At 40.7% G+C, this 23,195-nt stretch overlaps 2 protein-coding genes across 6 annotated transcripts in view; one reads left to right on the top strand and one right to left on the bottom strand.

Moving 5' to 3' along the window:
- Positions 1 to 23,195, top strand: part of PPP2R2B (protein phosphatase 2 regulatory subunit Bbeta) — a 677,687-nt gene that overhangs the window by 28,085 nt on the left and 626,407 nt on the right. The window lies entirely within an intron of this gene.
- Positions 1 to 23,195, bottom strand: part of STK32A (serine/threonine kinase 32A) — an 84,867-nt gene that overhangs the window by 35,737 nt on the left and 25,935 nt on the right. Inside the window, exon 2 of the mRNA XM_060146462.1 lies at positions 17,654 to 17,827. Within this exon, the coding sequence (XP_060002445.1) occupies positions 17,654 to 17,827 (174 nt within the window). The remainder of the gene's footprint in view (positions 1 to 17,653; positions 17,828 to 23,195) is intronic.

Raw genomic sequence — 23,195 nt, 5'->3', positions numbered from 1 at the left:
CGAGTATCCATGGATGGTTGTATAGATAAATGTGGTATATACGTATGGAATATTATTCAGCTTTAAAAAAGAATAAAATTCTGATACAGTCTCTAACATGGATGAACCTTGAAGACATTATGCTAAGTGAAATATGCCAGGCACGAAAGAGCAATTATTGTATGATTCTACTTATATGAAGTCCTTAGAATAGTCAAATTCACAGAGACAGAAAATAGAATAGAGGTTCCCAAAGGTTGTGGGGAAAGACGGATTGATGATTTATTGTTTAATATTTATAGAGTTTCATTTTGGGATGACAAGTTCTGGAGATGGACGGTAGTGATGGTTGCACAACAGTATAAATGTACTTAATGTACTTTGTCACTTAAAAATGGTTAAAATGATAAATTTTATGTGATGTATATTTTATTACAGTGAAAAAATACTTATACATAGACACACATTAGAATTACCATCTCCCGCGCTACCACCATCATCATACTGAAGTCTGCAATAGTATAATACCTTGTTCTTCTTGCTTCTCCTCTTGTCCCCTGACAATCCATTATCCACATAGCAGCCAGGGTGGTGTTTTTCATTACACACACCTTCCCTGCCTAATGACTCCATTGGCTCCCAACCCACATGGAATAAAATCCGAACCATTTACCCCGGCCTTATATGACCTGTAGGTGCTCTAGTCCTGCGGAGCCCTGAGCTACATCTCATAGCTACACACCATGCTCCAACTGCACTGTTCTTCTTGGTCTCCTTCACACGTTGTCCCCTCTGCCTGCAGTCCTGTCCCCCTAGACCTTCAGGTGGCTTGTGTCTTCTTGTCATTCAGATCTTGGCTAAAATATCACATCCTCCAAGTTCTTTCTTGACCACCCAATCTAGAGTAGTAGCCCTCTCCATCCTCATCTCTTCACCTTCATCTTATTTTCAGCACAGCACTATCATTACCTATTTTCTTCTTTATTTGTTCATTATTTGTTTTCCCCCCAAGTTCTCAGAGCAAGGACATCTTTTCTGTGCTGTAGCTCCTAGGCTCATCAAAGTGCCCAGAACAAAGTCAGTGTTTAAATAAATATTTGTCAGAAAAATGAGTAAATCTAGTCCCTTGGCTTCTCAAACTTCTGGAGTAATAAGCCATGTATTTCTTTTTCTCCTAAGAAGAGAAAAACAAAAACAAAAGAATAAGAACAACGACAACAAAACACCCTCCACATGCCAGATGCACTGTATTTACTGTTGGCAACGAAAAAAACCCATCATTTGCAGAGCGGTAAAGTACACTTTGGGGAACACACACATTCTGTAGAAATCCTTCATTGCATCTTGATTTGATGAAACAGAAAAGTCCAGGTCCTGCTGAATCCGCTGATTCTTACTGTAAGAACTACAAACAGCAGTGTGGAAATGCAACACTCCCGGTGGCAGGGTCCGAGGCGGAACTGACATATCTGCTGTTCTCACCTGAATGACTTTAACAAGACATTAGCAGAACTTAATAGGCTAATTACATCCCTTCACTGTGCCTACCCTGGAATCAGGTTGCTCACCCTGCAATCTGATATGGGGTATTGTGAGAAGAGGGAGCAGGAAAATCAGTGTATCCTAATGAAACTCAACTTCTTCCGTGTCCCACGGCTTTCTGACAGGTCCACAGTTTGGATTTAATTCTTTGTCACATAATGCTCTCCTGGATTGGGTCCTCTCCAAGTTCTTGAGAGGGGGAAAATATTATACGTATAATATTTTACTTATATATTTATATAATGTTATTTTATAATATCGTATTTATCGTGCATATATTAATTACAGTGTTACATGAAGGCTATTGGTCACATAAACAGACCCATGCTAAGAAAAGAGAGGTTTGGGGGTGTGAGAGTGTGATGGGAAATTGTAAGCAAAAACATGTAATTTCGAACAGGAAACAGAAGTGAAAAGATGCCAGGACTGGATTAGTAAGGGCCGGGTATCATCCTCCAACTTTCTTACCACCTGGATGCCGCTTTTTTTTTTTTTAATTGAGACATAAGTGACTAATATCAGTTTCAGGTGTGCAATATAATAATTCAATATTTGTGTATATTCTGAAATGATCACCACACTACGTCTAGTTAGCGTCCATCACCACACATAGTTATGAATTTATTTTTCTTGTGATGAGAACTTTTAAGATCTACACTCTTAGCTACTTTCTGGCTACTTCTTTTTGTTGTTACTCAATCCCAGCCTTTCCCACAGTTTGTTCAAGGTAGTATTAGTTACAGAAGCCATTACAAGGAAGTGAAGTAAAGAGACTGAAGGCTTTCAGGCTGTGTTGGTAAAGGACCTCCATGTCCAAGGGAAAAGATTGATTAGCAATGCCTGGTGTTAAAGCTAGTCCATAAGAGTGTTTTCAAACTGCTGTGCTTCCCATGAGTCAAGAGAGTGGTTATAGCTATTATTTATTGTCCATGCTGTGGCAGGCACATGGCAGGCACTTGAGAGACAGCATCTCTCTTATTCTTCTTAACAGCTCCATAACTTAGATATTATACCCATTCTTTTTTTTTTCTTTTTGCGGTACGCGGGCCTCTCACTGTTGTGGCCTCTCCCGTCGCGGAGCACAGGCTCCGGACACGCAGGCTCAGAGGCCATGGCTCACGGGCCCAGCCGCTCCGCGGCACGTGGGATCCTCCCGGACCGGGGCACGAACCCGTGTCCCCTGCATCGGCAGGCGGACTCTCAACCACTGCGCCACCAGGGAAGCCCTACACCCATTCTTGCAAATGAAGAAGGGGGAGCTCAGAGATGGTTCAAGATTTTAAGTAACAGACAGAACTGGGATTACAACCCAAAACTGCAAGGTACAGGCTTCCCTGGTGGCGCAGTGGTTGAGAGTCCGCCTGCCGATGCAGGGGACACGGGTTCGTGCCCCGGTGCGGGAGGATCCCACGTGCTGCGGAGCGGCTGGGCCCGTGAGCCATGGCCTCTGAGCCTGCGTGTCCGGAGCCTGTGCTCCGCGACGGGAGAGGCCGCAATAGAGAGAGGCCCATGTACCGCAAAAAAACAAAAAAAACACTGCAAGGTGCAATCTTAGTTTATATCTCAAACTTTCATATCTTACTTCCTCTCAGGAGAGAGAATGTCCTAACATACCCAGGGGTCTGGGGTGTGGTTGAAATTGGTCTGCAGCAAGTTTAATTTTTTTCATAATTTCTATGGTATATTTGAAAATCATATAGACTTTGCACCCTACTCTATAATATATCCATATCCCTTTTAATATAAAAGTAAAATTCCACCTTTCTTACTCTGGATAAATCTGTAGTTCTAGGAAGGAGAGTCCCCAGCAGTACAATAGTACAGACATTCTAGCTTGAGAAGTATGGCCATGTACCACCATCCCAGAAACTTGAGAATTTTAACCATTTTGTAGTCTCTGGAGGCAGAATGTTTATATACCAGTATATGGACTAAACGTGCGCCTTGTATATGCCATACTGTATTGTACTGTGTGGTGTGTTTGTGTGTGTGTGTAGAATACAGTTAGTAATCACAAATGTTTCTATCCCTTCCCAGGCATTACTAGGTTTATTTGGGAAGCAGTAGAACCTAGATGTTAAGAGTGGGGCTCTGGAGTTAGATGACCCAGTTTCAAATCTCAGCTGAGAACTTGCTGGTTCTGGGACCTTGGGCAAGTTAGAACCTTGTATAATGTACATTGTGATTGCCCTCCTAACATGCATTCTTTATTCTCTTAATCATTTCAGTTCTAATTTGGGTATTTAACCTCTCTGCCACACACACACACACACACACACACACACATATACACACACGCTGTAGTCCCTTTGTTTGGGGGAGTCTATCCCACGCTTGACTTTAGGAGATGGTTCTGTGACTAAGGCCTAAGCTAGTGAGAGTTATGCCACTCCACAGTCCTGGTTATTGGTTCTGGGATGGGCTGTAACGCTTATTTAAGCCATTAAGCAGGAAGAAGCGTTAAGCTATGGGCTTCTGAGGAAGAAGTTTCCTTGCTGTCCTGGGGAAAGCTTTTAGCAGGTGTGTGGTTCATTGGATTTAAAGGAGTTAGCATAGAGTCCCAGGCTGAGGTGCCGGATCAAGATAGCCTGCATACATCTGGACTTGCAAGTATCATAGAATAATAAATCCCCTTTATTGTTTAGTCTCATGTGAGTTAGTTTTCTATTGAGACTAGAAACATGTCTGGTAATATGTTTCTGAGACTCGGCCCCCTGAATCTATAACTCGAGGACAGCAATAGTATCTGCTTTATAGAGCTGTTGTGAAGATTCAGTGAGATGGTGCATGTAAGACTTCTAGTTTCGTATCTGGCATATAGTAATTGTTCAACTGACTTTCAGAAAACATTGAACAAGTAATTAGGAAGTGTCAGTGTAGGAAGGGCTAGATGGCAAGAAACGGGTGTTAAATTGAGGACGATAAATGATGAATAGTTGTTTTCCACTATCATGGAGCCATTGTGATGTACTCATGATGATAGATCTCATTTAATGCAACAAGTGAGATGAGGATAAGCCCTTTGAATACTTTATTCCCTATTATCCTCTAACAACCTTATGAGGTAGGTATAATTATTACCCTTATTTCATAGATGGGACCACTGAGGCACACAGAGGGCTAATTCCAGGAACGACTGCATTGTCATCCACTATTATGAGAAGAGTCAGGATTCCAGTTCATGTTTACCTGACACCAGGAGTGATATTCAAAATACTTAACAAGGAACAAACACTAATCACAACAGGGCACCGACCATAAGGAATCCTGGAGGCTAGAGATAAATTACCAGTAAGATTACGAGTGGGTGACGACTAATAGAAGCCCTGTCTGACTTGACACCTTACTTAGTTCAGCTCCAATGGGCAGCAGGGGAACCATGAGGCTGATTGTGAGTCCACAGAAGGAAGAACTTTCTAATAATTCAGCATGTCTAAAAATGAAATCATCTACCTTACATGGTAATGAGTATCTCACCTCTGAAGTGTTTAAAAGCTAGGAAGACAATTCCTTGTTGGAGAGGTTGTGGAAGAAATTCTGCCTTTGGATGCAGGTAGGACTTGATCTCTACGTTAACCTTCACTCTAACATCCCAAGGTTCTATAATAGCCCATAGTTGTTTTCCAACTGGCAGGAAAATAGTGTGGCTTCCCTTTATTAGCCATCCCTGATTTTCTGAGCAATGTAATAAAGGCTTATCATATTTTTCCTGCTTTAATATATATGACATTATTAAATCTACTTCACAAATTAGAGAAATAGATCTCAGGGCTTATTAATTTTCCTAAAGTCATACAGCTAATAAGTGGACGAAGCCCCAAACTGAGCCCTGATCTGACTAGTCCAAAGCCCCTTACCCTGTCTACTATGTCATACTCTGCTTTCAAACGAGAATATTGTGTTTTCTTAATGGTTGTATTATAAGATAAATGTGTAATTTTGGTGATGATGTATTCTAGAGTATGAGAAGGAACAGTATGTTTTCCCCATAGTTTAGTGCAAGGAAGGTAATGGAAGCAAACGGATATAGTGTATCAATATTAATCAATAGCTATAAATTTATTGAACACTTTCTATGTAGGTGTTGTGCATACGTTAGAATTTATCTCCACCACAGCCCTGTAAATTATGTATAGGTTTCTTCATTTTACTGATATAGCAAATGAGGGTCAGAGATGCTAAGTAACTTGCCCACAGTTGCCTCTCTTGTAAGTGGAAGAGCCATCATATAATTCTAATGCCATCAGTCACTGCTTATGATGGACACCTTGCAAATAGCCTTGCTATGGGCATATGAATATCATGGTGGACAACTACATGATTTGAGCATATAAAATATCTTCATATTCTGTTTACAAAGGATATGACTATATGTATATATTTGTATATTCCTATACATATAGTGATAATTCTATAAAAGATTATCAGTATATATTTAATGCTCAACCAAATAAGGCTAGAAATAAACCACATTAGATTACCACTGGGTTTTTATTTTCTGCAATACTTTTCTATATTCCCCCACAAATTTCTAAAATAAACATGCCATCTTTATCGATTTGAACCAAAGTATTACATAAAAATCTTATTATAAGATATTACATAATATCTTCTCATTACTTTTATCAATGAAGACACTATTTTGTTTTTCTTTTAAGTACCAGCCTAATAGCTAGAACACATGACTTCTTATCATAGCCATCTCTCTGATTTGCCTTGTGACCTTGGGCATATCACTTACTTCTCTGGGCCACAGTTTTAGCGTCTGTACCGGGGTTGACAAACTATGGCCCATGGGCTAAATGTAGCACATCATCTGTTTTTGTATGGCTATGAGCTAAGAAGGGATCCTACATTTCTAAATAGTTGAAAAATAAAAAAGAATACTATCTTATGACACATAAAAAATCATGTGAAATTCAGATTTCAGTGTCTGTAATAAGGTTTTATTGCAACACAATCATGTTCATTTGCTTACATATTATCTGGACGCCTTCACTCTACAATGGCAAAGTCAATGAGTTGTGACAGACCCTATAGCCTACAAAGTCTAAAACATTTGCTATCTAGCCTTTTACAGATAAAGTATGCCAATCCCTTACCTACAGAGGGAGCAAGGTGAACTAATAATCTCCAGGCTCTTTTTTGCCCTAGTATCTAGAATAGCTCGTGGATCCCATTCTCTATGATTTCCATCCCTATTTTCCTACCACCCACTGTGAATGTTCTATCCTTATCTCCAAACTGATTACAAATTCAAATATGTCCCCTTTCCTGACTGGCTCTGTATTTTCATTAAAGCACAAATAAGAAATAAGTTTGAACTAGAGCCTTTGTGAGAGCATGGGAAGACAACCTGATTTCGGCTCACCTCTCCTGTGGCTTCTTGAACCACGCTCCCCCTTTCTTACATGTTCCAACCACAGAGGCCTCTGTTCTGCTCCAGGACACCTAACAAACTTCCACCTTAGAGCTGCTTGTCCTGCAAGGCTTGGCTCAAATGCCACCTACTGGCGAGGCTTCTTCGAGAGCAATGACCCTCACCCCCAACTCTGTACTCTTTTTCTTAGATTCTTGTTTATTTCCCATAAAGCACTCAACAGACTCTGTAACTAACATGATTATTTATGTATTTGTTCATTGTTTATGTTTCTGTATTATAGTCATTGTCCATCTCCTCAACCAAACTGTAAGCTTTAAAGGGACAGAAACCATGTTTTTAATCTTCAAAAACTCTTCATACTAAGTGAAGTAAGTCAGACAGAGAAAGGCAAATATCATATGATATTGCTTATATGTGGAATCTAAAAAAATGTTACAAATGAACTTATTTACAAAACAGCAATAGAGTCACAGATGTAGAAAACAAACTTAAGATTACCAAAGTGGAGGGGGGAAGGGATAAATTAGGAGTTTAGGATTAACATATACACACTACTACATATAAAATAGATAACCAAGAAGGACCTACTGTATAGCACAGGGAACTATACTCAGTATTTTGTAATAACCTACAGTGGAAAAGAATCTGAAAAAGAATAGATTTATATATATATATATATATATATATATATACACACACACACATATACACATATATACGTATATGTATATAAACTGAATCACTTTGATGTATACCTGAAACTAACACAACATTGTAAATCAACTATACTTCAATAAAAAATTTAAAAAATATACATGTAAATAAACAAAGTTGTTAATGAACAAGAAAAACCTCCATTCAAGAGCTGTGTGCCCGGCACATAAATAAGTCATCAATACTACCTGTTAAATGACTAAACCTGAAAGAATGAAGCTTCAGCTTTGTACTAAAATGTAGGCGAGGCAAAGTAAAATTTAATTTGGACTAAGTTACAGGTTGCATATTAACGAAACTCTTGACCTTATAGAAACTATTAAAAGCTCAGCACCAGGCGAGTTAAATGTTAACCTGTAAACGAGCAGCTCTTTGCCTTGTTCACGTGGGTTTTCACAAATGGGTGCCCTCGTGTGAGAAGCACAGTTTCAAAGCTCCTTTCGGAACTGCCTGACGCACAATACAAAGCAGGCAGAGCCTCCTGTTTTCACAATGTGTAATTCATGCTCATTCATTATTCGGTAGCTTGGGAGCAGGTGCTGAATAGAACGTACCAACCTAATACCCTCATTACTGCACTGCCGTTTTGTTTTTGAGGCTCAAGTGGCCCTTCTGCCATGGGAGTTAGGAAGAGAAAACATTCGCAAGGGCTGGTGAGCTTCTGAAGAGAAGATTTACCAAAACAACAAGCAAGGGCATTTTCTCAACCACTCCACAGAAAATGGCAGTCAGAAGCCAAAATCTATTATCCCACTGCAATAAACAGAAAATATTAATACACTGGGAGGGGGCTTCCCTGGTGGCACAGTGGTTGAGAGTCCGCCTACCGATGCAGGGGACACAGGTTCGTGCCCCGGTCCGGGAAGATCCCACATGCCTCGGAGCGGCTAGGCCCGTGAGCCATGGCCGCTGGGGCTGAGCGTCCGGAGCCTGTGCTCCGCAACGGGAGAGGCCGCAGCAGTGAGAGGCCCACGTACCGCAAAAAAAAAAAAAAAAAAAAATACACTGGGAGGAAGAAAGGCAGCATCACTTGGAGCATGGACAATACAAGTAATCAGATCATCTGTAAGTATTTTTAGACTTTTAATTTCATCATCCTGGACATGCTGCTTTGGTAAATTGGAAAAGATTTCACTTCCCTTACAGATATATAAGCACAAAACAAAACTCCTTGGACTAGAGAAACGTTATGAAAAAGCCAGAGATATCTGAAATATCTCACCAAATCTGAAATATGAAAGTAAGTAGAGACAGTGTCTGGGCAACATAAAATAGCTTACCATCTACTAAAGCTAATGGATTTGACTTAGTGAACTCTCTCTCAGGTTACTGTAGTTTTATAAACAATTCTAACAAGTTTTGTTCTGGTCTTCCATCCCATAATATATTTGAAGTAGCGTATCAGGAGTGAAGTAGAAGCTGCTCTGAGTAGTACTTGTTAGAGAAGCAAAGATTGAAATTTCAGCACCTAAAAAAATGATGAAAACTTACTGTATTCATTTGCCAGGGCTGCTGTAACAAAGTACCTCAAACTAGGTGGCTTAAAAAAACAGAAATATACTGTTTCATGGTTCTGGAGGCTAAAAGTCTAAAATCAAGGTGTCATCAAGGCCCTCCTCCTTCTGAAACCTGTAGGTGAGGGGTCTTCCTTGCTTCCTCCTAGCTTGTGTTGGTTTGCTGGCAAACTTTAGCCTTCCTTGGCTTATAGACACATCACTCCAATCCTTCGTCTTCACAGAGTTCTCCCTGTGTCTCTTCACATCATCTTCCTTCTGTTTATATCTATCTCTATGTCCACATTCCCTCTTTTGGTAAGAATCCCCGTTATATTGGGTTAGGACCCACCCTCATAAACTCATTTTTACTTGATGACCTCTGTAAAGACCTTATTTCCTAATAAGGTCACATTCTGAGTTAACTGGGGATTAGGACTTCAACATACCTTTTGGGTGGGGGGGCACAAAATTTAACCCATAACACATACCAACTAAAAATGTGTATCTAAACTAATGTTTGTTGCTGTTGGGTAAATGGCACTAAATAGCTCATCTGATCTTGAAGAAGTCTATTATGTTCATAAGAATGAAACTAAAAGAGCCTATATTAAGAGTAGGATCTTTGAATCAGTTCATCCTACTTTTGAATGTGGCCTTAGTATACCAACTGTATGGTACTGGGCAAGTCACTTAACCCTGTCACAGTATTGCTGACTATCAGACTAGGCAATGTGTGCAAAACGCTTGTTAGCACAGTGCCTAGTTCTTGGTATATGCACAATGAATGACAGCTCTTCTTAAGCCATTAAGAAAATGAGATAGGTATTTGTAGTATAATTTAAGTGGTGAGCAGAGGGGAGTAAACACCTCCAGGAATTAGAAAAGCATCTCTCCAGATGACTCATTTCCACAGGCTGCAGAAACCTGGGGTGTCACTGTGTTGATAAGTTCATTCATCAGAAGCTCATCTGTCACTCAATGATCATTGACTAAAATGATTAGCTGCAGAAAGATCTTATTTTTTCCCTATGAATGATCATCCCAAGAAAATAAAATGTGTTTTCCAAGATGCTGCAGTGTGTATGAGTCAGACAAAAAGACGAAATCTCAGCCTCGAAGATCTCTGCCTGTAACAAACTCAAGACCTTCGTTAAAACAAAGAATTTTGGCTCACAGCTGAATTGCAAAAAGGTCTTGATTATTAAATGTGTTAAAGGCTGACTATACCACCCCACTGTTACATGCCCTTTGACAGTTCATTTCGGTCATGGGGCATTGCTGGGGAGAAATAGGTGCGTGGTAGAGAGCAGAAAGTCAAAGAGGGTATACTTTGAAGAGCGTCATCCTGTCAGGGCTGAGGGGAATCACCCTAGACTCTTAGGTATGAAAGAACCATTCCTGTTCATCTGACCAAACCACCTCATTGCTTCCTTGACAAGGATGTTCAGGATTATGTTTACGGTCATAGAGGATATTGATGTCGGAGTCAGGCATAGGAAAACTTGTTTAGAGGAAGTATGGTAGACAGACTTTATGGTGCCCCCCATGTTCCCCACCTCCTCCTTTCATGTCTTGTGTCATCCTCAGCCCTTGAGTGCGGGCTGATTGTATGATTTGCTTCTAACTGACATTATACAGCGAGGGTGATGGGAGGTCGCTCTTCTTTGTGAGTGATTGTGTTACATAATTTTATTCAATGATATATACCCTGTCTTGCTAGCAGACTCACTCTGGAGTCTTGGTCTCCTCACTGAGTTTGAGGAAACAAGCAGAGTCCTATAGTCATGAGGCAATGAATTCTGCCAACATCCCTACTGAACTTGGAAGTGGACCCTTGCCCAGTCGAGCCTCCAGAAGAGAACCCAGTTCTGGCCAACACCTTGATTACAGCGTTTCTGAGAACCCAGCTAAGATGTGTCCAGACTCCTGGCCCAAAGAAACTGTGAGGTGGGATAGGGAGGGTGGGAGGGAGGGAGACGCAAGAGGGAAGAGTTACGGGAACATATGTATATGTATAACTCATTCACTTTGTTATAAAGCAGAAACTAACACACCATTGTAAAGCAATTATACTCCAATAAAGATGTAAAAAAACAAAACAAAACTGTGAGATAATCAATGCGTGTTATTTTAAGTCACTACATCTGTGGTGGTTTTGTTACATGGCATAACAACTAACACAGCATGGAGGAAAGGCAGCATGGAGCCCCACACACTGTAGACACACAGTGGGAATAAATTAAAAAGATGCTGAAGACAACTTTATCCACAGCAACCTTTACCTTCCACGTCCACCCAAGGAGCACGTGTATATTCTGTCCTCATTCATTTGTTCAGTCACTGATGTATTTAGCAACCACTCTGGATTAGACTAGAGATTAGATTAGAGATTAGAACAGGAGTGAGGAGTAGGGCCTCAGTTTAGGAGGGAGAGACCACTTCTTATAAGGAATATTGTGAGCCAGGGGCTACCACTAAAAGTAGGATCAAGACCACTGAGAAGCTGCACTGAGTGTGAGTGACGTGTATGGGTGGCACAGGATACACACATAACTGCTTATTTCCTTTGTAGTAAATGCCACAGAATTTAAACACCTTTCTCGTACGAGTGTTGAATTGTTTACTTGACTCCCTTTCACGCTATATTATCAACTCTGGATGACGGGGAAGTTGTCCGTCCTTTCAGAATTGAAGGTCAGCACCGAGAACATTGTCCGGCAAACAGATACTCAAGAAACAGTTCTTGAATGAATATTTATGAAAGAAGCATATCCCTAAGTTTTTATCTTCACCATCAAAATGCTGATTTCCAGAAGAATGATATAAACACCCGGCAAGCAGCTACTTCAGTCCAAGAGGGGATGTGCGAAAACGAATTCCTTTGTGTATTTTATGGAGGCTCCGAGATGGACTGGGTGTCAGTTAACGGTTTCTATGATTATAGCAGAGAAGACAAAGGTGATTAATAAAAATAGCATCCTATTCTTTTTTTGACAATCATGAATTTTCTTTTATTCCTACTTCAGCGTATCTGTAATCAGTTGGAGATGGAGATGAACTTTTGCAGCTCACTCTGTTGCACTGCCATCATTGATACCAATGGCCTAATTAGATTTTTATCTTATTCCTGTAGGAATTTAGAAAGCAGTCAGTTATAACTTCACTAGAGTGAGATAATTCTTAGAAAGACAGAAAAACAAACATTCACTCAAATGGTATTTTTTTTTTTTTTTTTTTTTTTGCGGTATGTGGGCCTCTCACTGTTGTGGCCTCTCCCGTTGCGGAGCACAGGCTCTGGACATGCAGGCTCAGCAGCCATGGCTCACGGGCCCAGCTGCTCCACGGCATGTGGGATCTTCCCGGACCAGGGCACGAACCCGTGTCCCCCACATCGGCAGGCGGACTCTCAACCACTGCGCCACCAGGGAAGCCCTCAAGTGGTATTTTGACCCAAGATGACTTACTATTTAACTGTCCCAAACAATTCATCTCATTAGATTAAATCTGTAATTGAGCCTTTAACATCTGACAAGGGAAGGAATACAAATTTGTCATTAGACTGTAATAATTACTTTCTATCACTTTATTCACTGGAGAGACTGTGGCAATCAACAAATCAGAGTACTATCCCATAGGAAGGATTGTAATGAGTTTAATTTTCCTTATTTTTAAAAATAAAAGCAAATAATCACTGTATCTATATCTTAAGATCTTGATTCACTGACGTAAGTAAAGCGGAATATTGAACAAGGAAATGGCCATAATTTGGAAACTAGAGCTGATTTTCAAGCTGTACTCATAGAAAAATGTTTGACTTCCCGTCCAATAAGAAATATGTCTAATTGCACAATTCGAAATTAATGATTACTGTGCAATCTTGTGTCTTTCACAGCTATAGAGAAAACAGATTCTAAAAGTGAAAAAAAATTAGCTAAATATTCTACATATTTAGGAAACTACAAAAAGTCAAGTCTGTGGATTAAAAATAATCCACAAACAAAATAAAACAAAACCCCATTTATGTCTCATTTGGAATTTAGGCAGAAATAGCATTTATGGTATTTAAAAAAAATAACTAAGATGGCCATTGCTGGCAGGAAAAACAATGCAAAAAAAACTTAAAGACAGAGCCTATTCTGTGTTACCACAGGGAGACAAACTAATACTTTCATTCAGAATACAGTTCCCCTTACACAGACTAAATTCTCCTTCCTGCTTTTAAGCCCTCTGAGCTCAGAAGAAACTTGTTTTGTTACCCCAAAGCATCTTCCCTACTGAAGCACTTCAGTCTTTCTCATCCAATTTAGCTTCTAGTTTTAGGCTCTTCTGTTGTCTGTTGGCTCCATTTGTGTCATCTTCATTTGTGCAGCCAGACAGCGGGTACCTGAAGGCAGGTGGCCGTGCCCCGCCCTATGCCACACCCTCCTCAGGGCAACAACAGTGCTGAACGTCAGTAGGTGTGGAGAGTGGCTAAGAGCTCTGCATATCCTTCAGGTGTAGGTGGCCTCCCCTACACGTTAGCCAAGTGATTTTCTGAACCGGAGTTTCATCAGCTGTAAAATGAGGACGGTCACACCATCAGCCTCTTGGAGTTGTGGGTGGACTGAGTGAAATAATTCACAAGTGCTTAAGCAGAGCACCTGGTACCCAGGAATCCCTCAGTCAGGGCAGCCTATTACCACTTCTGCTCCACACATATTCGCTGACCACCACAGGTAATTTGGAACCTTCTACCCTGTCCAGAGACAAAATGTTGTTTTGAAATTAGGAAGTCACTTTTTTTTTTTTTTCTGGTACGCGGGCCACTCACTGTTGTGGCCTCTCTCGTTGCGGAGCACAGGCTCCGGACGCGCAGGCTCAGCGGCCATGGCTCACGGGCCCAACCGCTCCGCGGCATGTGGGATCTTCCCAGACCGGGCCACGAACCCGTGTCCCCTGCATCGGCAGGCAGACTCTCAACCACTGCGCCACCAGGGAAACCCTGGAAGTCACATATTTTACATCTGCACTTTCATGCAAATGATCTTTCCTTGCCTGGGAAATCTGTATTTTGTCCTTTTTTTAAATTCACATTTTAATACTTTGGAACTCAGGTTGTGTCTTAAATCCAATCCTCTAAGTAGCTGAAAGATGTTTTGTTATCTTAGATTCCATCAAATACAGCATGAATTCTTCACATTCTTTTGAAGAAAGAGATTTAGAAAGAGAATTACAGTACTCAGAAGCCTCTATCTCTTCTGTGTTGCTCTTCACGCTTTTAACTCTGCCCCAGGAGCCCTGAAGCTGGCTTCAGAGTGCCGCCACTATTATCCTCTAAATGCCGTAGACAAAGGGACACTGCTTAGTTCACCACGTACATGTCTTTTAAGCCATTTGATACCACTTCAAATGGAAATCATTTCACATTGATATCTACTAGTCTGAAGGCAAAAAGTCCTGGTTATTAGAGCTCCCTCACAATTAAAATGCCTATTTGGTCATGACTGTCTTGAAAAGCCCTAATGAGGTTGATATATGTTCTGATTTTTCCGAAACACTTAGGGGTTTTGCCTGTTGTCCCAGCATAATTATTAACACAACTCCTTTCATTCTCAGGAGTACCCTGCTTTGGATGATAAATTACATGATTACCCAATGTGAAGACCAAGGTAGCTCTGAAATTTATGGCTTTAATGCCTTCTAGTTTAATTTCGTCTTTGTTATCTGTAAAGCTGGGCTTTTAGTCAATCTGTCATCCGTGTGGTTTGGGCAGTGTTCATTCCTTCAGATTTTTGTCACACACTGGTTACACAGTGAGAAGCACAACACGCATGGCCCCAACTCATGGAGTTTACAATTCAGCACAGCACACAGACATTAGGTAATTACATACCCAAAACATCACAACTCCTCAGGAGAGGTACAGAATGTTACGACTGACTATAAAATATGACGCATGGGGAGGCAAGGTAGGACATATGGGCAGTAGAAATACATCTGGATTGTTTTTGGTGTTTTTTTTTAACATCTTTATTGGAGTATAATTGCTTTACAATGTTGTGTCAGTTTCTGCTGTATAACAAAGTGAATCAGCTATACGTATACATATATCCCCGTATCCCCTCCTTCTTGCGCGTCTCCCTCCCACCCTCCCTATCCCACCCCTCTAGGTGGTCACAAAGCACCGAGCTGATCTCCTTGTGCTATGCGGCTGCTTCCCACTAGCTATCTGTTTTACATTTGGTAGTGTATATATGTCCATGCCACTCTCTCATTTCGTCCCAGCTTACCCTTCCCCCTCCCCGTGTCCTCAAGTCCATTCTCTACATCTGCATCTTTATTCCTGTCCTAGGATGCTATCTCATTTTAACCCAGCATTCATAATGTCATGGTGTTTGCCTTCCATTCATCTGCCACGAGGAGGAGACATTTCAGTACAAAGAGGCCCTCTGAAGATGGGCACTAAGTAGTAATTGTGAGTGTGTAAAGGGCAAGGAGCAGAAACTTAGTCCTTGGTTTCTTATTCAAGTGGCAAAACCGTGATAGGAGCAAAAGAGAGTGAGGGAGCCAAGGACAGAAAACAATGCTATTTGGTATGGTTATGTTCCTTGGGGGTGAAAATTGTATCAAGTTTTCTGTTTCGTTTTTCTCCTGTATTCTTCTTGGAACATGGTTCTAAGCACGTGGCAAAAATGCTCAGAGCATCTTGACTTGTGATGACTGAGAAAATGAAGCTCAGAGAAAGAAGCCACAGAACTCAGATTCAAACAGAGAAGGGAGAAAGTTACAAGGTGGCCTCTGGTGATGTTGGCTTTTCATAGTCCCTGGCTTCTGCCTGAGATCTGCAATGTCAGCACCCCAAACAGACTGTGGGTTGGCAATTTGGGGGAGGATGAATGAGCATGAAGACCCCGACAGGGACTCTAGCCTATATACTATAGGCTAGACTATAGGCTAGTCTATATAGTATAGACTATATATAGTCTATACTCTAGACTATAGCCTACAAATATGAAAAGTTTCTCCTCGGAAAGAACTAGGCGGGAGGTAGCAGAAAGCCAGTATGGGAGAAAGATCGCTTGTCAACAGGATTCCCAGTTATTGACAAAAACACCGGGTGTGTAAATTTACTTCCGAGATCATACATGATTAACTGGTCTGCTTTCCATTTATCCATTGCCTGAAGAGCACGTTTCCAATGCAAATGGGCCCTTCCAAAGATAGAAAATTAAATAATAATTATGTAAGTGCCAAGGCCAAAAAGAGAGAGAGAGAAAAAAAAAGGATTGGTCCACAGTGCTCGCATGGAGAATCTATAAATTACGATGTTACATCTTCAACCACAGGCCCTGTACTAGTCCTGATAAATTCTAGATAAATGTCAACTAGTGGTGGGCAAAAATTTTATGTAGACAAATTTTCAGTAAATGAGACATAATTAAACTTAAAAACTCAGCAGATTCTTCAAGGATTAGAGATGACAGTGGCAGAGTCACATGTTGGTTGTTCATTTAACAATGCATAATTAATTAATGTATATATTTCATATGTGTAATTAATGCAAGGTAGTATAGTAGACAGACCTCTGACTTTAGGATCGGAGAGATATAGGTTTGAATCCCGGCAATGCCAGTTGTCAGGGTCTCTCCTTGGCAAATCTTTGAGCCACACTTCTCTCATCTGTATAATGGGAATACTGTAATGAAATGTGGAGTCCTCTTTGAGTTTTGAGAATTTAACAGGATAATATATGAAAGTCCCTAGCAATACCTGGCATATAGAAAGCCAGGTAAATAGTAGCTGCTTTGATGGTGATTAGGTTCAAACTTCTTATAAGTAACCTAGATGATACTTTAATGCCTCCAGGTCACAAAATCTCATATTTAATACTGGTCTAACTATACCTGCTCAGCTCACTTATCACTTATTACAGAGATCAAGTGAGATATTATATAGGAACTTGCCATTAAAAACTACGAACTCCTATATAAACATAAAGCATTATCCTTTTCTCTCTGTTGTCTGTTTGGGTTTATAGCTACTTGTGTTATTTGTTTGTCTTTAGCACAAATGCCCCAAGTGAAGGAGATACATTGCTTTTGCTAACTTCTGTCTGCAGCTTGCCCTCACAATAGGGTAGATGACAGGCAGATGTTAGGACTCAAATGTTCTCCCCAAAGAATTTTATTCCTACCCATTCTATTTCTTTCCCTTCATGCACTTCCTCCATTTCTCTTTCGATTAATTCATTTACATTTATTAAGCTCCTATATGTCACCTTTTCTTCTCTTTGTCTAGGCTTAGTTATAAGCAGCACCAACACTCACTAATTCTGGTCTTATTGTTTACAAACTGTGACCTTGGGCAGACTAAGTTCAATGTGCTCAGTTTTTGGTTTTTTTTAATCTGAAAAATGGGGACAATACACCTACCTCCAGGGATGTTGTAAGAATTAAGTAAGAATTAGATGTCACGTTCAACAAGGACCTGTTGAATGCTTCAGGTTGTGCATTCCCTCCTGTGCATTCAGACCAAGGCTGTCCCCTTGGACTTGACTCACCTGTGAATGATGCGCTGGCTCTGCAGGTAGTCCAGGGCCATGGCCAGCTCACAGATGAAGAGCTTCACAGTGTCTTCCTGGAAGCGGACATTCTGCTGCAGGTGATATCGCAGGTCCCCGCCCAGCAGCAGGTCTACCACCATGAACATGTCTTCCTCATCTTGGAAGGAGTACCTGGAGGGGAATTAGAAATGCAAGTGGGTTAAATACATTTACACACTAAAGAGGCCCAGAGGCAAAGGACACCTTACAGATCAGAGCAGAACTTTCCTAAGCTAAGGGTTCAGGCTTTGGGAGTACTGGTCTATTACTCACTCCAGGCCCTCCGTTTCCACATGTGTAAAATGGGAATGATAAGATCTTCCACATTTGATCATAGTGAAGACTAAATATGATGAGTATAATATTTAATGTCATTCCTGGCATATAGTAAGAACCCATTAACTGGAGGTCTACAAAGCTATAAAGCCCAGGAAATAAAGAACACCCCATTTATTCACCTATTATTAACGATCATATCCTGAACACACTGTTGCAGGAGGTCCATAAAATATGAGTTACAAGCCCTCCTTGAAGCACCTCGTGCTTATTTTTCCACACTAACAACTTCATTGCCCAGCAACATTATAACAAATCATGAACCACATAAATGATAAGAAAAAGATATAAAAAGGGCAATAAAGAAGTAAGTGCATAGTACAGGGCAGTAATTCGCTCAGTCTCTGGGATAAGGAGGGAAGGGAAATCTTCTCAGCAGAGGAGAAAACTGAGTTAAATTTTGAAGGATGGTGACAATAATAATAACTACAAAATAAAGCCAACATCTCTGGGGCAGACTCTAAAGGACTCCACAAATGTGGTGTCATTAACCCCACAATGCTGCTCTTATGCTCCCATTTTCCAAATGAGGAAATCAAGGCCCGGTGAAGCTTAAGTAATTTGCACGAGGTAGAACACCCAATAAATGGTAGAGGTGAAGGGGTCTCCAGGTCCAAAAGGAAGATCTGAGAGAGGAAAACAGCACGAATTAAGCACAGACATGGGAAAGAACACAGTGTGAGGGGGGAAAGGAAAATAGTTTGGGTTTGTTGGAACGACAGGTGTTACGGGGAAGCTTGAGCCTGGAGAGAAAGATAGAGGGCAGATCCCATGACAGGAGCTTGTTCACGAGTCTGTACACGTTGGAAAGACGGTGAAGAGGTTTAAGCAGGACGTATGATCACATGGGGACTTCACACTTGAAGGAGCATGGGCTGGAGAGACGGGAAGAGGAAAGGAGACACAGGCCAGCAGAATTGGCCTCTGCTGTCTGCAAAGAGCCTTCTGTAAAAATGCATTCCAACTGCTATGACTCGTTTTGTTTTCCTCAAAGCACAGACGTGATTTCTAGTCACAGAAAGCTCTCTGTATCAGCACTATGTCAACACGTTTCTTTTGACATCATGTCACTGAGATCGTATTTTCAAGTTTTATTTGAATCACAGAATTAAGAGTCTGCAAAGCAGTGCCCAGGATGCAAACGAATTCCTTGTGACAAGTTCTTTGCTTAGGAAACAAACATAGAATATCAATGATGGGAGAACTGTACTGAGTACATTTTCTTCTTTAGAGTGATCATTGTGCTAGAGGAGGAGAGGACTTGCAAACAAAAGAAAGAAGAGAAATTCAATGAAGCATTAATCTGAGGCAGTAACATTCTAATGAAGACTAGGTCCTCGGTGTTTACTTGCTCAGTAAATAAAATTCTGTTTACCACTGAGGACTGATTCACACAGAAGATGTCAGAAATTAAGCCCTTAGGGGGAATTTAGACAGAAACACGGGAAGGGCTTGTAAAAATGTGGGCAGCGCATCCTTGGTATTGTCTTTTAGGAAGTGTTATTGTTCACCTCCTTGCAAGGACTGGCTGGGCATCTCTGCCATAGGTTTAATGGGCACCAGGATAGGTTCCTGAACCTGGGCTATTTGGTTCCGAATCCTCCCAGCTGCACCACTACACGTTATATCCATTGTTTTACAGGTCTTTCAGGAAGTAATAATGTGCTAGTTATAGGTAACCCTGCCCGGGATCTATTGCACTTAGGCTGCCCTTAGCTAATATAACAAACGATGATGGCTCATGGGGTGTGAGCAGTGTCTTCTTGGGATAGCTGGCAAATGAGGTGGCTGAGAACTGGGTACCAAAAGAAGGGAGAAGAGAATGCTCACCATGAACGTAACTCGCTGCCAATGGATACAACCCAGGCAGACTGGGTTCGCATAGAGAGCAGTGATTGGCTGCATTCAGCTCCCCACTGGAGGCAGGCGGAGGTCCCAAACCCGGTGACAGAGAAGAGGACTCCTCTCCCATTACTCTATTTAACTCGAAGTGAGGGACAAGCGTATTATTAAATTCACCCTAAGTGAACGAACATTTTTATTGCGACTTGGGCTCAGCGATTTTTATTCAAAGAACAAACTGATAAAGGTGCCAGTTGTGTCAAGTTAACAACAGTGTCCGGCCACGCAGGGGATTATTAGAGAAGAAGCAGCGCAGGCAAGAGGCAACATGCTTCCCTTGGCCAGTATGATTTTAAATTTATTTAATCATGGAGCCAGTTGGCTGTTAAAAATCCTTTTTCCCCTTCGGCACATCAGACCTGAAGCCCTCTATCACAGATCCTAGACTCTCAGAGGGAGAGAAGATAAGATTTTAATTTCCAGGACTATATCCAGTAACATATGTGGGCACAACACAGTTTGGTAATAACTAGGATATGAAGGTTCATATCATAACCTGATTGTTTAAACCTAAAAGTGAAAGAGCTTCCCTATACCTTGGCCATTTATCCCATAGACTCAATGATGCATTTCCATTACTTTTTAAAAATGCTATATCATGGCTTATTTGTGAGTTGACAGCTCCAAAATTAGTAAATCTGGTCCCACTGCATGTGAAATGCATTGTAAAGTCTGCTCAGTAAGAACGGAGATAAGTAACAAAGGACCACCACCCTGCTCCACCCTACTCCATCATATTGCCATAGACTATACACAGCTCTCTCTGTGTAATGTTGAACCTCTCCAATTCGTTCTACACACCATGGTTATGTTTTTACAATGTGAGTTTTATGTTATGCAGCCCCATAAAACCCCTTCACCTCTTTCCATGGTCCGCAGGACCCTGTGTGGTCTGGCCCTGTTTACTTTTCCAGACTTATTTTGAAGATCTTTTCCTTCCATTACTCAACTAGCAGTTCATGCCCCCTCCAGCTTTAGAAGACTGTGATATGGTATGACCTTGCCTGCACGCACAATGCTGTCCACTACCTGGTTATTGTCTCTTCCTCTTTCAGTCTCAGCCCAAAGGACACCTCACAGAGACATTTCTAACACTCCATATCAAACCTTGTCTCCCTGTTATACACAGTGCCGTATTCTTGTTCGCTCAACTTATCATAATTTGAAAATATTTTCCTGCATGCTTTTGGATTAACAGCTTTCATTCCCACTCTGCCATCAGGAAGCACGCCTGTCTTTACTCATCCTTCATTCCTCGGTCCCCGTATGCTTCCTGAAATGTAGACTCTACAAACAGTTGTAGAAAAAGTAACAAATTCATGAATGAACTAAAAAAAGGAAAGAGAAAAGCAAGATTAAAACTCAGGTTTGGGGCTTCCCTGGTGGCGCAGTGGTTGAGAGTCTGCCTGCCGATGCAGGGGACACGGGTTCGTGCCCCGGTCCGGGAAGCCCACATGCCGCGGAGCGGCTGGGCCTGTGAGCCACGGCCGCTGAGCCTGCGCGTCTGGAGCCTGTGCTCCGCAATGGGAGAGGCCACAACAGTGAGAGGCCCGCGTACCGCAAAAAAAAAAAAAACAAAAAACAAAACTCAGTTTGGGTGGGTCTGATATACATTTGTTAGGTTCTATTTTTAGAAATTAGCATGGCTACCAAATCAGTCACTCACCTTCTCGAAGCTGTCTCATGCAGGCCACTTTGAAATAAATCTGAATTGGAGCACTGGAAGAGATCTAAAGTACTTTCCAGTGGAGGGTTTTTCAAATTGTGGCTCATAACGCACTAATGGTTGTGAAATCAGTTTGGTTGGTCCTAACAAGCACTTTTTTGGAAGAAATAAAATAGACTGAATAAAATAAAATAAATGCTATTAACATATAAGGCCAAACATTGTTTTTGTGAATATAACGTGTGTCTCTGTGAGTATATCTACTGGGTTGTGATGAAAAATAGATTTCTTCCCGTGGGTTGAAGATAAAAAAAGCTTGAAAACCGTGACACTAGGGCAACCTGCTGCTTATTCCAGAACTATTGTATCAAATCCCATTCAGACTTTACCATTTCTGATGTCTGTCAGTTCTGATGTCTCCATCTAGCAAAGCATGGGAAATGCAGGACAAATATTATTAGATATTGCTTTTTAAAGCTCTCAGCTTTTGTAGAAAAAGACATTGATTCATCAAAGATGGAATCCATTTAAAAACATATTTAAGGAAAATACAAATGGAAAATGCATAGGCTTTAGGCAGGCCTGGGTTTAAATATCACATGTGAATCTGGAGCAAGTCCCTTAAAGGAAACTGAAACTCTGAGAGGATATTTGTACATTGGAAATGATTTTATGTACCATGTGGCAAAGAGCAAATTAGATATAATGTTTGTAAAGTAATTAGCGCAAAGCAGGGCTCAGAGCATGGTGGTAAGGAACTTGGCCCTGGGAACAGACTGCTTGTGTTTAAATCCCAGCTCTGCCCTTTAACATCTTTAAAACTGGATGGAGCAAGTTATATAAGCCCTCAGCATGCCCATCTATAGTAGTATATACCTCATAGGGCTGTTGGGAAGATCAAGTGTAGTTAATACACATAAAGTGCTTAAAAGAGTACATGGAAGTACTTGGAAGATAGCTATTATAATTACCTTTCTTCTTCCACCCATGAAAGTAATATAACTCTGGTATTAAGCAGATTAACTTGTTTTATGCAATTGTTTCCTATTATTTTATATGAGGTAATTATATGAAGATACTGATTGATTTATAGTTGATTTACAATATTGTGTTAGTTTCAGGTGTACAGCAAAGTGATTCACTTATACATACATATGTATATCTATATTTTTAAAATTCTTTTCCATTATAGTTTATTATAAGATATCGAATATAGATCCCTGTGCTGTATAGTAAATCCTTGTTGTTTATCTAGTTTATATATGGTGGTTGTGCATCTGTTAATTCTGTACTCACAAGTTATCCCCCCATCCCATCCACTTTGGTGACCATAAATTTGATTTCTATGTCTGTGAGTCTGTTTCTGTTTTGTAAATAAGTTCATTTGTGCTATTTTTTTAGATTCCACATATAAGTGATATTATATTTGTCTTTCTCTGACTTACTTCATTTAGTATGATAATCTCTAGGTCCATCCATGTTGCTGCAAATGGCATTATTTCATTTGTTTTTATGGCTGAGTAATATTTCATTGTATATGTATATATATACCACAACTTCTTTATCCATTCATCTGTTGATGGACACTTAGGTTGC

Source organism: Lagenorhynchus albirostris, chromosome 3, assembly GCF_949774975.1.
Source record: "Lagenorhynchus albirostris chromosome 3, mLagAlb1.1, whole genome shotgun sequence".
Classification (NCBI taxonomy): Eukaryota; Metazoa; Chordata; class Mammalia; order Artiodactyla; family Delphinidae; genus Lagenorhynchus; species Lagenorhynchus albirostris.
This window is presented reverse-complemented; position numbering and strand designations above follow the sequence as displayed.